General features: G+C 37.0%; 1 protein-coding gene across 2 annotated transcripts; it reads right to left on the bottom strand.

Moving 5' to 3' along the window:
• Positions 1 to 312: 312 nt before the first annotated feature.
• On the bottom strand, positions 313 to 14,187 carry LOC18444448 (Nuclear transport factor 2 (NTF2) family protein). Of its 2 annotated transcripts, XM_011628846.3 has the most exons (7): positions 14,089 to 14,187; positions 4,991 to 5,108; positions 4,556 to 4,639; positions 4,441 to 4,480; positions 3,287 to 3,355; positions 2,632 to 2,741; positions 313 to 633 (listed from the first exon to the last, which is right to left on the bottom strand). In XM_011628846.3, exons 1-7 carry the CDS (start codon positions 14,159 to 14,161, stop codon positions 504 to 506), a joined length of 624 nt encoding a protein of 207 aa, XP_011627148.1. In that variant the 5' UTR covers positions 14,162 to 14,187; the 3' UTR covers positions 313 to 503. The 2 variants fall into 2 exon arrangements, with proteins under 2 accessions (XP_011627148.1, XP_088708768.1); XM_088852642.1 differs by lacking the exon at positions 4,556 to 4,639.
• Between the last annotated feature and the right edge of the window lie 1,140 nt (positions 14,188 to 15,327).

Raw genomic sequence — 15,327 nt, 5'->3', positions numbered from 1 at the left:
AAGTATTTTTTCTCTTTAAAACTAGATATAGTTTCTCTTTCAAATTTCAAGATCTAAAACTTAAAATTTGAGATAGTTTCTCTCTCCAATTATTCGAGGTATTTCAACGGAATTAATTGTATTTGATAAAGTGGGCAATTCCATTGTATGAAAATAAAATGAACCCGCAGTAATATTTCCCCACCTCAATAGATGTGGTTCTATTTTCACATGAATTGACCAATTTGTGGTAAAATATTTTACCATGGGAAAAATCTTCACATGTATTTGTTGTGTAGCAAACACGCCTAAGGTGATTTTCACATGAAAATGTTTCGTATGAAAAAAATTCCATGCCTTCCATACCTACCAAACGTGCCATTAGACATTGAGAGTAGACTGCCCTTAGAGATAATGAGGATTTATGTTCATGAAGAAAAAAAATTCATAAAGAAGACTTCTAAATTCAAACTCCTATTTAATCTTCTAGTAACATAAGATGTGATATACAATCAACGTGGAAATCAAGGATCCTTCCCAAAACCCATCATCACATGGATTCCAAGCATGGCACTCTTCCGCATCATCTCTGCAAGGCGCCCAACCAGTGGAAAGCCCACTGTTTCCCTATTCCACAATGGTTTCTTGTTCCACCTGAAAAATAGGCCATAAAAAGATCATTCCCATTACGAAACCACTATCTACTATTCATTTATATATGTATGCCGATATGAAAGATTATATTGTGACAACTACTGGGTAGGCCATAAAAAGAACATTCCCATTACAAAACCACTATCTACCATTCATTTATATATGTATGCCGATATGAAAGATTACATTGTGACAACTACTGGGTAATACATGTACATGTAACATGGTGAATGGTTCTTAGGATCTTTCTACTGGCCCACACTTGAGTGGCCCCATAATGGTATAAGAAAATAACAATGCTATAGGGACCCAAATCATCCCCTATATGAAGCATTCCTCGTACGTATATATTTCATTTCATATTAGCATTATCCATATAAATATTATGCCAAATTGTAGGTATAAGCTCAGAAGAAGATGATGATGATGATACCCATGTAAATATCAGGGTAAGCTCAATAGGTAGGACAACCAAGTAAACATCTGAGATGATTGGAAAAGTTCATTACCAGAATGGCTATTCACTGACACCATGAACAATCTAAAAACATTACATCTTTGAAGAATAAAGGAATATAATAAGATATTAGCCGTTCAAATTGCCATTTGGGAGTTTGGTTTTGACTTTGGTAAGACCAAAATTACAGGTGGCACCCATTTTTTAGCAAAATGAACACATTTGAGATTTTGAGCACTCATCAATTGAATGTTAGGATTTAGGATGTATACCTAACCGGCTAGAAACAAAATTGATGAGAGCATGATCATAATATGAGTATGAGAAAAGAAAAAAAAAAACCCACACAGTATAAGAGTGCAAGGATTTACGTGGTACAATACTTGCATGTGTCCATAGGCATGACAAATAAAAATCTACTATACCGATAAGAGATCTATCACATATTCTGAGATAGAGTTACACAAAAACAAGTCAAGCAACCCCTTTATACCCACTATCGCAACCGACATCACCTGTTGGATTTCCATCTATATTTCATACTAAATCACTGTTCACGAAGATTACCTTGAGAGCAACTGAGTCTTTTTCTCACTTAAAAGAAAATACAACACAAAACCTCCACACGAATCACTTCTTTACAAGAAACCAACCTATCACCCTGTAAGAGACACCATCGCGTTTCACTACATAGGAAGCTTATTCTATCTATATGAAGGCCTTGCCTCTTTGGAAGATTATTCTATCTATATGAAGGTCTCGTCTCTTTGCACAGGAGACCCCTACCTCTCTCTCTAGAGGAAGCCAACTTTCCCATATGATGACCCCCAATCGGGCACACTTACACTTTCCTCTCTTATTCCTTATATGTATGTATATAAGATTATGAATCTATACAAGATAGGAATCCCATTGATATTAGATATTTATCAAACTTAAAATAAATAACTAAGACTTTGAACTTTTTATTTCCTTTATCTAATTTTACCCTACTTAGAGTATTTCTATGGGGTCATGATATTGACTATCACAATCTCTAACATTACATTAGGATATAGCAAAACTATAAACAAGATCAAATTCCAGAGGAAAGTGAGGATATAACTACATACACATAGACTCAACAACGAACATAATGTTGGTTTCCACCACAATATTTCCATCTTAAATATGAAAAATTTGATACCATAGTTTGGATTTTAGCTGAAAAAGCTCAAAAATAGGTGCCAATATTGCAATGTATATGTGCTTCTCTCTCTCTCTCTCTCTCTCTCTCTCTCTCTCTCTCTCTCTCTCTCTCTCTCTCTCTCACACACACACACACACACACACACACACACAGAACATGCACATCCATTAGTGTCCAACTTTGGATGACTTGTGGTAGTTAGAACATTTAGATAATTTATCATTTCCCCCATTTTAGTTTCTAACAGACTTCGAGTTGAAGTTTCTAGTACTTAAGAACCATTTGATAGATGCAGAATATATTTTTCTTTACATAATGACAAAATGAAAGATTCGATATGCATAGAACATACCAGTCCTCGTGGCAAACAACCTTCCCATCCTTGATCCGGAGCTTGATGAGAGAAATTACTTCCACATTCTTCCCCATGAATTTATAATGCTGCTTGTTATCCATCAATATCTGTAATCATACATGCACTTAAAGACTGAATTATATGAAGAAATTATGTAGCCTTAAGGGAGAGTATACACTACTCCATACTACTCCATTGGCATACAGGTTTGGCATATGGGACATCACATGGCATCTACCATGCATTCCAGATGATGGACAGCAGACATAACCAGAGTTTCACTGATGAGCATTTTCTGAAGTATGGTTGATCTCCAATGTCCATCATAGGGGAAAAATAAAATAAACTCCCCTATGGTGTAGTACTTAACAGCCACCACAGTGTATACCATACTTCCCTTAAAACTAAGGGATCAAGATCCAGTGGATCCAATTTGGAAGCTCTGGAAATTTTAACAGATGGAATCTAGTTATCAATAACTACATGCTGTTTCCTTAGAGATTTTGATGCAATTTTTTTTCTAAAGCGTCGTATACTTTACTCCGGGTTAATTAGGTTGTGGCATTATTACTTGGATTGGATTGTGAGAGGCTCTTACCATCCCAGCTTGCTAAGAAAGGGAGAAAATAGAAATGAAGAGAGAGAGAAAGACCTCCCCATTCCTTTCGGTTGCTGCATTTTCCTGGATGCTGTACTCAACAATTGCGGATTCGCTGAAGACCTGAATAATTAAGAAAGGGATTGTTTTCATTAGCCAGAAGGTTTAAGTTTTCAAAAACTTTGGGCCTAACCTAGACTACCTAAATACTTTATAAATTAACATTTCTGAATTCTCAAGTATAGATCAACCACAAATAGTTCACATCTAATTTTGCACTTTCTGGTAAAGAGTCTTGCGGGTTGTTGCAAGAGATCGAGTATTAGATCATCTAGATATGACCACTATACGTATCAGGTCTACTGTACTAGTAATCATAGATTATGAATTTGGATGAATGTGTTCTCATGGTGCGTAACTTTGATTTCTCGTTATTGAGTTCCACAATTTCCATTTTGTTCTATAGGCAAGCAAACCTAGAAGTTTTCATGAATGAAAAAAAACCATGCCTGGTGGTGAAGAAAAAGATTTGACATTCACCCACAAAGAAAACATTGAGACAGTAATAACTTTTCCTATGAAAACATGAAAAATATTTTTACACTAGGCTCCTTATCTAGGCGATAAACACATCAGTTCAACCTCCTCCTCTCAGTTCTCAATCTAAACCTTAAAAAGTAGTGAGTTTTGTGGAAAGAAATTGTGCTCCAATTAAAATCTTGTAGCCCATCTTACAAATATCTAATGTCTATCTGGAACAATGAACCATCATGATAAAATGACTTTCTTATTATATATATACGTAGGAAAAACCTAAAAAACGCCTATAGGCGAAGTGCTACAGTGTTTCACCTCCGTGGAGGTTTATTGAATGGACTTGCAACGGATGGCAACTTCCATTGCAGTTCCACTTGAAGTTTTGGACAGCCACGGACCTAGCATGCCCGTGACGGTACCCGCCACGGACATGCTAGGTCCGTGGCGGTCGAAAAACGCACGACGTCCTATTTTTTGGACGGCGATTAACCTATGGGCGAAATCACTATAGCTTTTCGTTCATAGGCGTTGCTTAGATGCTTCCACACACACACACACACACACATATACATATATATATATATATATATATATATATATATATATATTGAGTCTACTAGGCACAAACCATAAATATGAGAATATAAACAAGAAGAATAGGAAATGTTAACCTTTGAAAGTGAATAGAAAGCAGATTTGATTTGCTTCACCCTGCAACAGAGACCTTGGGAAACAGTTAACATCCAAAAAGCAATATCTAGCACCAAAGTGTATATAATAAGTTACCCTTGAGCACATGAAAGTGGGTCTTCAAATATTGCATTTGGGGCATAAATCTCAAAATCACAAGCAGTAGCACACGAACCATATCTGAAACCACATGGAATGCGAATTTAACAAAACGGGACAGTTTAAAAGAACATTTTGTAATAACTAAGAAGAATGGGTATGTAAATGGGATGAATCTAATATATTGAAAACATGATTTGTTCTCTTATACAATAATGGCTAGAAAAATGTTAAGAATTGTGTGTCCATTTTGTCTTTACACAATTTACCAAAGTACATTTTTCCCCGCATAGGTTCCTAATAATTTCTTATGAAAATTCTTATATAATTCAAATGGTATATAGATACATTGCAATGAAATGAAAATCGTAAGAAACTCCCTCCATAACAACTACCAAATCCCATTACTCACAAGGTATATTATGTACATACATATTAAGAATGTGGGGTACAATCTTTTCTGAAAGCTTTCCCAACCCTTTAGAATCAGCTGATTCCTTTCCTTGAAGTTCCTTGCTTTGATCGAAGCTCTTCGTCCCAAGAACATCACCTGCATCGCAAATTTATTCAGGTCTTGAATAACACCAAAGATTATTTATGCTCTGCTACCAAAGACAATTTAAAGATGGTGGACATAATATTTCAGCCCTAATTTCTCTTTTTCCTTTTATAAGCTTCATTTAATGCGCATAGCAAAAGGAGCTTAAAGCTACAACACAAACAAAGTCATGCAATGAAGTTACAAAGAAGCGCACCAAATGCACTCAATCCTACCTTATCGGCATGAGACCGGAGTACAGTATCTGTTCTCATTCACTTCTTTGTGAGATAAAATCTCCATTTAGCTAACTAATTCGCTGATCTCCCATATTCACATGCTTCAAAGGAGTGAGTCCTCTCTTCCTTCCACATAGTCAACAAGAAACCCAAAAGTCCAAGTTGGACTACTACTTTCCATAAACTTTGAATGGGGGAAGAGAGTTCCAATGAAAGTTAATTTCCAGAATTGGGAGTGGGAATACACTTAGGAACTTGTGGATTTTTTTGGGAGGAAATTGGGTAGCTTTTAAAGAGCATTGAAAATGTTAAAACAACATGCATAAAAGGGTTCGGGTGTGTCATTTTGAACTCGGATTATATAACGTTTTCAAAAAATACTAAAATTTGCTTGTAACTTTTGGTTGAGCTTGGTTCCCACCATTTTCTCTCTCTACACTCTCTCTTTGAAATTGTTTTCTCTCACTAAGTTGCTGGACCTCTTAAATTTGCCTCATCATTTGGTATCAAAGAACTGAGCTCAGGCTTGGGCATGGTGATGTCTTCATTTACACATCCTTTTCTCGTGAAGGACTTCATCAAACTTGAATTACCGGAAATCTATGGCCAGCTACACCCAGAAGAGTTTCTTGATTGGCTGAGTGCCATTGAGAAGTACTTTGATTACAAGGAAATATCGGAGGAGCTCCGTGTGAAGCTTGTTGCAACTAGGCTTCACGGATATGCTTCGGCATGGTGGGACAAAGTCCAGCAGACATGTCAAAGTAAAGGGAAGCCTAAGATTTCATCTTGGACAAAAATGATATCGAGGTTGAAGGAGAAATTCCTACCAGTTGATTACACATTGTTCTTTTCACAATTCGATAATCTTCAACAAGAAACAAAGAGTATGTCTGAATACACCGAGGAGTTTTACAAACTAATGGCGCGAAATGACATCCAAGAGACTGAGGAACAACTTGTTTCAAGGTATGTAGGTGGATTGCGGTTGGCGATCCGTGATGAAGTAGAGATGCACTGGTTATGGATCAAAAACGCCTATCAACTAGCTTTGAAGGTTGAAGCGAAACTTTCCCGTGGCTGTGCCTGGAAGTATGTCGAGGTATGCAGTTTCTACCCACCTTCAAAGGATGAACCTTCCAAGGAAGGAAAGACCAGTAACGATCTTCCAAAGAACTCCACAACTAGCAGAGGTGAGTTGGCCCAAGAGGGAAGGTAGTCAAGGCAACTTAACTGGCCTCTTACTTGCTTCAAGAGTGGCCAAAGTGAACATATAGCAAGTGTCCCCGGCGATAAGTTCACACTCTTGTCAATATTGTGGAAGAGAGACGAAGAAGAGTTTGTAGATGATACAGCATATTCCACCTATGATGATGAGACAAATTTGGCGCGGGAAGAGATAGAACCCGATGCTGGAGAGAGCTTGGTGATTTGCCGAGCTTTAACTAATCCAAAGATGGACTCCAGAGAGGATTGGCTGAGATCCAATATCTTCAAAACTTGTTGCAAATCAGGTGGCAAGGTGTGCACGACTGTTATTGATGAGGAAGTCGTGAGAATATTGTCTCCCAGGAAATGGTGGACAAACTGAAGTTGAAAACTGAACCGCACCCGAGATCCTATCGAATTGCATGGTTCAAGAAGGGAAATGAGGTAAAAGTGACTGAACACTGCTTAGTTTCTTTTTTGTTGGGTAAAAATTACAAAGATGATTGTTGTGATGTCGTTCCTATAGACATATGTCATATACTTCTTGGGAGGCCATGGCAGTTTGATCGGTGAGTCATACATGATGGCCGCAAATCACCTACACATTTCATATGAGTCATGTGGAGGTCGTGCTCTTGCCTAACAAGGACAAGAGTGCACTCAAATCTATCCAAGAGGGTAGTAACTTGCTTACCAGGTCTAAGCTTGTGAAAGAAAGTGATGAGAGTGGAGTCATCTTTGCATCGGTTGCAAAAGAAGAGGTGACACCCACGAGTGTACCTAGTGAGTTGTACCCGTTTTGGAAGAGTTCAAGGACATCACCCTTGATGATCTACCAAATAGACTACCCCCATTAAGGGATATTCAATACAAAATTGATTTTCTACCTGATGCTAACTTGTTGAACAAGCCTCACTACTATTTGAGCCCAAATGAGCATGGGGAACTTTACTGACATGTTGTAGACCTACTCAACAAGGGATTTATCTGCGAAAGCATCAGTCCATGCACGGTGCCGGCATTGTTAACCCCAATGAAGGATGGCATATGGCAAATGTGCATTGATAGTTGTGCTATAGACCGGATCACTATCAAATATTGGTTCTAAATTCCAAGGTTAGATGATATGCTGGATATGTTGGGGGGTGCTCGAGTGTTTTCTAAAATTGATCTGAGAAATGGACACCACCAAATTCGAATTAAGCGGGGTGGTGAATGGAAAGCACAATTCAAAACTCGTGAGGGTCTATGAGTGGCTTGTCATGCCATTTGGTCTTACCAATGCTCCTAGCACTTTCATGCACATGATGAACCAGGTTCTTCGTCCATTCATTGGTAAATTTGTTGTTTATTTTGATGATATCCTTGTGCATAGTCATGACCCAAAAGAGCATATTAAGCACTTAAGGGCTGTGTTAACCTCCCTAACGAGCGAAAAGCTTTATATTCATCTTAAAAAGTTTTCTTTCTTGCCAAATTGCCAAGTCTTCCTAGGCTTTGTTTTGTCCTCTACAGGGGTACACGTGGATGAAAGTAAAGCAAAGGCTATCCAAGCACCCATGATGTGCAAATTTTTCATGGATTGGCTTCATTTTATCAGAGATCTATCACAAATTTCAGCACCATCTCAACACCCTTGATTGATTGCATGAAGAAGGGAGAATTCCAATGGTCATCATGCACTGAGACGAGCTTTCAACTTGTCAAAGAAACACTCTTAACTGCGCATGTCCTTGAAGATACCTAACTTTGATAGGGTGTTTGAGTTAGACCAGTGGTTTAAAAAACAGATCAGTGCCCTGGATCGGGCACCTCAAAAACCCATCCGGATCGGTGAATCGGCTATCCGGATCGGGAATCGGCCGAATCGGTCCTATTAAGCCTTTAAAAAATTCCAAAAAAATTATAAAAATTTATTATAAATGTTATTTTTTAAGAATTCAATAAGAAATACAGGTATTACATTATTAATCAATTTGTGAATAATTACTATGTTCTTTTCCTGTATGCACTTATGTTAACCATTAAATTTGTATCACATAAAACAAAAAACATAAAATTACCATGGATAAAGTATATAATCATACATAGACTACAATAAATAATGGATTAAATCGATAAAAAATGGCCACTAAAATCTCAAATTGGCAGAATACCTAATACACTAAAAAAAAAAAAAAACAAATTATTACAACCTAACTAACTATAATCCAAAATTATTACAACCTATCTAACTATAATATTCTATACTGCAACGAAAATTGTTTGTTTATATTTTATTATATAAACAATAGCAAATTTAATATATTTTATAATACTATTTAATTTAAAATGTATTATTGACAACTGTAAGAAAAATAATACATTACAAGATTTATAATGCAAATAAATAAATAAAATATTTGATTATCAATATATAAACTATTTGAATGCGCATCAATTTTCGAAATAACACTTCAAATTTTTAAAAATATAATTTTTTAGAAATCTAGAATAAATTTAATGGAAAAGATTGTTAGAGACAGAAATATTTCAAATGTGTATGAATCATATCTTAAAATTAGTATTCCTAAATTTATGTTAAAGCTTACCAAATTATAAATATAAAAATTATAATTAGATCAATTATTCCTAGTTTGTATTAAAAAATATTTGTTGTATTAAAAAATATCTTTTATTTTTTTTGACAAGAAATACTTGTTGTATTTTTTTTTACTAGAAAATATGATATTTGTTGTATTACTTTTTTTTTTTTGTTTTTTTTTACAAAAAAAAAAAGAAGTTATATTACCGTTTTTTTTTTGCTTGTTGTATTACTTTTTATTTTTTAAATTTCTTTTATCTTATTATTTTCTTCATTTTAGTTTTTTTTTTTAAGACAAAAGAAAAAACCTATCTATTTATTTTTTTTTATTTTTTTTTTTTTATGAAGTCAAATTTTAGTTTCTTTTTCAAGACAAAAGTAAAAACCTATCCTCTTCTTTTTTTTATGATAAATTTTTATTTTTAAAAAAAAAATTTATGAAGGCAAACAGTGAATTTTGCACAATAGCGTCCCAAATGGGATTCGAACTTGGGGAGTCCCAAATGGGATTCGAACTTGGGACGTCACGCATAAAACCTCTGTTGTTAACCACGACAGCCCTTCACGAGCTGCTGAAGAGTTTTGTACAATAATTACCTATATTGTATAAATTTTCAATATAAAATCGCTTAGCGCAAGTTCCACATTGAAGAATTGGAGAAAGTCAATAAGATATAAATAGCTTTACAAAAGCCTTAATACCAGCGCGATGGAGAGAATAGGTAACCTGAAATGACATTTTGAAAAAAAATTACCAAAATGTCTTTAGGTAAGGACTCGCCCTGTGACGTCATTAAGCACCCTTGTGATGTCGATAAGCGGCTGGAATCGCGATTTATGGCGTAATATTGGCGATTCACTGTTCAAAATCGCCGATTCTCCTCTATGATCGAATGATTCCCGGTTTTGCAGAAGAATCGACACGGGGTGCCCGATTCCCATGTCGACTCGGGAGAGTCCGTTGCGACTCGCCGATTTTTAAAACCCTGAGTTAGACAATGATGCATTAAAAATTGGTGTTGGTGGAGTACTCAACCAAGAAGGGCATCCAATAGCCTTTTTTAGTGAAAAACGCAATGAGGCTAAGTGTAACTACTTAACATATGATTTGGAATTTTATGCCGCGGTGCAAGCCCTACGTCATCGGTGACACTATCTCATTCAAAAGGAGTTCACCTTGAACTCGGACCATGAGGCACTCAAGTACATCAATAATCAAAGTAGCCTTGATCAGAGGCATGCTAAGTGGGTAGCTTTGTTGCAATTCAGTTTTGTACTAAAGCAAAAAAGTGGGCAACTTAATCAGCTGGCGGACACACTGAGTAGACGTGCTATGCTGCTAATCACTATGAGTGCACGTGTCCTTGGCTTTGAGGAAATAAAAGGGCTACTAGAAAATGACCCAGATTTTGGAGAAGTTTGGAGATCATGTAAGGAAGGCTAGCAAGGGAGTTTCCTACTGCATGATAGATTCCTCTTTCAATGGGTTTAATTGTGCATACCCAAATGCTCTCTACAAGGGAGTATCATCAATGAGCTGCATGCCGGTGGTTTGGGTGGGGGCACTTTGGTCTTGACAAAACCATTTCCTTAGTGGAGGTGAAGCATTATTGGCCGAGAATTCATCGAGATGTGAACCACTATGTGAAGCAATGCCAAATTTGCCAAGTTTCAAAGGGTCACACTCAAAATACAAGAGTCTACACTATGTCCTTAGAGGATGTTAGCATGGATTTTGTGCTTGTTATTCAAGGACCCAAAGAGGCATGGGTTCAATTTTTGTGGTTGTTGATCAGTGCTCCAAAAGGGCCTATTTTATCCCATGCAAGAAAACAATGGATGACTGATATGCTGCTAATCTCGCTTTCGAGAAGTACTTAGAATCATGGCATTCCCAATTGATTATATCATACTGTGACACCAAATTTCTCAGCCCCTTTTGGAGAGCCTTAGGGAAAGGACTATGAATTGATTTACACTACAACAATGCATATCATCCTCAAACGGATGGTCAAACTAAAGCTGTGAATCGGACACTTGGTAATCTTCTTTGAAGCTTATCGGGAAAGAGACCAAAACAATGGGATTTAGTACTTCCTCAAGCTAAGTTTGAGGAAAACTCAATGGTGAATCGATTGTCCAAAAAGAGTCTCTTTGAGGTGGTTTATGGATGCATTCTTTCTCACTACCTCGATCTTGTCCAGATTCAGCTCAACCAAACAAAACAAAGCGCTGGAGGACCTTGCTGAATCTATGATAAAAATCCATAAAGATGTTCACCAAAGGCTTGAAGCAAGTAATGCAAAGTACAAAGAAATGGCTGACACCCATTTGCGCAAAAAGTTCTTCAATAAAGGAGACTTTGTGTGAGCATATCTAAAGATAGAAAGATTTCCAGTAGGAGCCTACCATAAGCTCAAAGAAAAGAAGGCTGCTCCATGTCACAAACTTGAGCAGATCGATGATAAGTCCAACAAGATTGAACTTCCACCTGAGCAGATCGACAATAAGTCCTACAAGATTGAACTTCCACCGCATATATGTACTCACCCCACCTTCAATGCGTAAAATCTCACCGAATATTATGGTCTTTCGAATACAAACTCGGGGGTGAGTTCTCTCGATCCCGGAAGGATGATGCAGCTCAACATGAGAACCAAAAGTCCAAATAGGACTACTAGTTCAGTCGTTCCCATAAGCTTTCAATGGGGAAAGAGCGTCCCAATGAAAGTTAATTTCCAGAATTGGGAGTCAGAATATATTTAGGAACTTGTAGGTCTGTTTGGTAGGAAATTGGGTAGCGTTTAAGGAGCATTGAAACTGTAAAAACAACATGCATAAAAGTGTTACGATGTTCCATTTTGAACTCAGATTATGTAACTTTCATTAAAAAATTACATCAGCTTGCTTGTAGCTTTTGGTTGAGCTTGGCTCCCACCAATTTTCTCTATCTACAATCTCTTTGAGGTTGTTTTCTACTCACTAAGTTGTTGTACCTCTTAAATTTGCCTCATCAATCTCTTTGTACAAGAAAAGGGACTCTGTCTCCAAGATATCCTGCACCCACTAAAAGAGGTTTATCTTCTACGTCTGTGGATCCCATGACACCAATCAATCAATGAACATCTTCTTGATTGCCATTTCATCCTTACTTAAACCCCAAATCCTAGAAAATTGCATCTCCAAAGTAGCTGGCATTCAATTGAATTTCAAACTTGTAATAGGGCAGCAAGTCTACAACTTTGTACCTCGATACCAGGAAGCTTCCGTTCCTGGAATAAGCTTCCCTTTCCATATGAAGCACCCAATACTCATACTACTAAATGCATTCATTACAAGCATCAAAGAAATGAGACTAGAATTAATCTCCTCAGTAACTACCAACATCCACGCATTCACTCAAGAAATTGTAGTTGCTTGTGATAAGCCCCAAAGCTCACAAGCAGGTGACATCTCTACAGCCCCAAAGCTCACAAGCAGGTGACATCTCTACATTCAAATGTCCACCAACTCCCAATCACAAATAAACACATAAAACAATTTAATAAAAGACCCCGACTCCGGAGCCCAAACTTTCCTATCAGCTTGTTAGAAAGGGGAAAAAATACCATTGAACAACCTTAATATACATATACAATCCCTTAAACATCATTTATCTCCTAAGACCCACCTAAATCTAGGACACCATAACATCCTTTCACAATGCACCAAGGCCCAAGCTTCACTTCTACGTTTGCCACTAGATTAAAGATTCCCAACAGTGTGCCCGGGCTTGACTCGGCCCCTGGCCGGAAGTGAGTTACTAAGAACTCGGCCGAGTCCAGCACAGGGCCTTTGGTCCCTAAAAACATTTAAAAAACATAGAAAATTATAAAAAAGAAGAAATAGAAAACTTGTACTAAAAGTAAATTGAAAGCAAAAACAACTTTAAAAACTTCGAACAAGCTTTAAAATATAGAAAATATAGATTCAGAAAAAAACCGATTTACAGTTTGGGACATTTCTAAAAATTCCAACAAGGAGGCAAATATAAAAATAGTGATTATGGTAAGAAAACACTCACCAATCCTTTCCAAATACATTCATATCATAAACAAGTAGATTATAAAACAATCCACTATTTTTTAACTTTTTTTCTAGTATTTTTTTTTAAACTTGCTTTATATCCCGAAGTTGTACACCCAATTGGGGGAAACTCGGCCTCACCTTGCCCAAGTCCGAGTGTGGCACACAGATTCCCAATAATCTTAAAACACACCAGAACCCTTCTTCAAACCTAAGAACCCCATGAAAAATGAGTTCTACTTAACTTCTCCTACCTTAAACTGAATCCCATCTTTGAACTCATCCCCAACAAAAACAATAACAAACCATTCCCCTTATGCCTCACCCTAGCCTTCCATCCCCCTCCTTTAGACCATATTCATACCTTAAAGTCAACCTCCAAATACTTATCTTCCCAAATTTTCCAACAGAAAACATCCCATAAACAGAAAACAGAGCATTGACCTCATTCATCTTCCTAATCATCAGGTTAATATTAATGCAAATCCGAACCTTAAATCATGGAGGCTAGAATTGCAATAAGCATTTGATGAACCCGCAAGTTCTACACGGTAGAACCCTTTAACGTCTTCCAAACCAGTTTGAAAGATCAATCCTATAAATGAACTATGATGGCTTCGCTCCTCAACTGAATTTCTTCCCAAATTCAGGGTGGCTTCCCTTTCAATACCATTTTCAAGGCGAATGATCCAACATCTATTCGAAAGGAACTTCTAAAATTATAGTCTACATTACGAGGAGTCCAATTTAAACAATGCCAAATACTACATAACCATAAACTCGTAAAATTCCAAGAAAACAAAGAAGCTTGAATCATATTCACTACAGTAAACCCTGGAGCCTAGAAAGACAATATTGAAGAAAGGGTGAAGCCAACATCTTAGAAAACACTGACCTTTTACAGATCCAGCCATGGATGAAAGACTGAAACAAAAATTAGTTAATGGAGATCTTGCATTTGCAAGCATTCTTGTAATAATCAGTCTCTTTTGTTAATGGCATGGCATTTTGGATGCCTAATATATCCTCGTCGCTCATTTCTCCAGGTCGCAAGTCACATCGTTGCCACGTGGGGGATTCTCCCGCAATTTGGGCGAGTGGCCCACGAATATCCACGACACTGCCTGGCCGATGCGGTTTTTGCTTCACTTTTTAAACATAAACATGGGTGTGACATTCTAATTGGGGCGATCTTAACCCACGAGAAAAGTATATAAGTTTTTAGGAAAATTACACATAATGACTGGGGCGATCCAGGAAAGTATATAAGTTTTAAGAAAATTTACATATGTGTCTGTTATATTTTACATTGTTATGTATGCACATAATAGTTTCTATCAGTGGTTTAAAAAACGGATCGGTGACTTGGATCGGGCACTCAAGAAACCGATCCTGATCGGTGAACCGGCGATCAGGATCGGGAATCGGGTGAATCGGTCAGAATAAAGCTTCAAAAAAATCCGAAAAAATTATTAAAATTCATTATAAATATTGTTTTTAGGAATTCAATAAGAAATGAGGGTACTCCATTAAGAATTTTCATGTTTTTGAATGAATATGCGAATATTGATATGTTCTTTCCCTGCATGAACCGCCATTCAGCATTTAATTTACATCACACACAAGGATAAACATAGAATTATCATGGAATAAGTATATCAACATACATGGATTACAATTAAGCATAAAATTAGTAACATACGATCTAAAATAAAATGATCGACGACGTTGTTGTTCTTCTTGGTCACGTTGGTGCCATTGATTGAATTCGTTTGACAATTCATTGATTCGATCTAAAAACGAATCATCGATATTAGCAGGCATCTGACTATTCTCAAATCCCTGAGTGCTAGTGTTTTGTTGTGTTCCCAATCCAAAATCCCCGAAGCTTGTCCATCCTTCATGCTCACTTGCACTGTCGTGCTCATCCCTACACTATTGCTGTTGGGACTCGATATGTGAATAATATGGCTGGGATATGGTGGCCTCATAATCATCATCTCTCTCATTTTCTCTTAGACCCCCTTCTCACTCTCCGTCATTAGGTGCAATATCACCGACATATTGTGGATACGTTGGCTGGCTGCTTCCTCTTTCATGCTGCTCATCACTTTCTTCAATATCTTCATCACCG

Source organism: Amborella trichopoda, chromosome 11 (assembly GCF_054954075.1).
Source record: "Amborella trichopoda isolate Santa Cruz 75 chromosome 11, AtrichopodaSantaCruz75HAP2 v2.0, whole genome shotgun sequence".
NCBI classification, from domain to species: domain Eukaryota; kingdom Viridiplantae; phylum Streptophyta; class Magnoliopsida; order Amborellales; family Amborellaceae; genus Amborella; species Amborella trichopoda.
The sequence above is the reverse complement of the archived record's forward strand: the minus strand, read 5'-3'. Positions and strand labels throughout refer to the sequence as shown.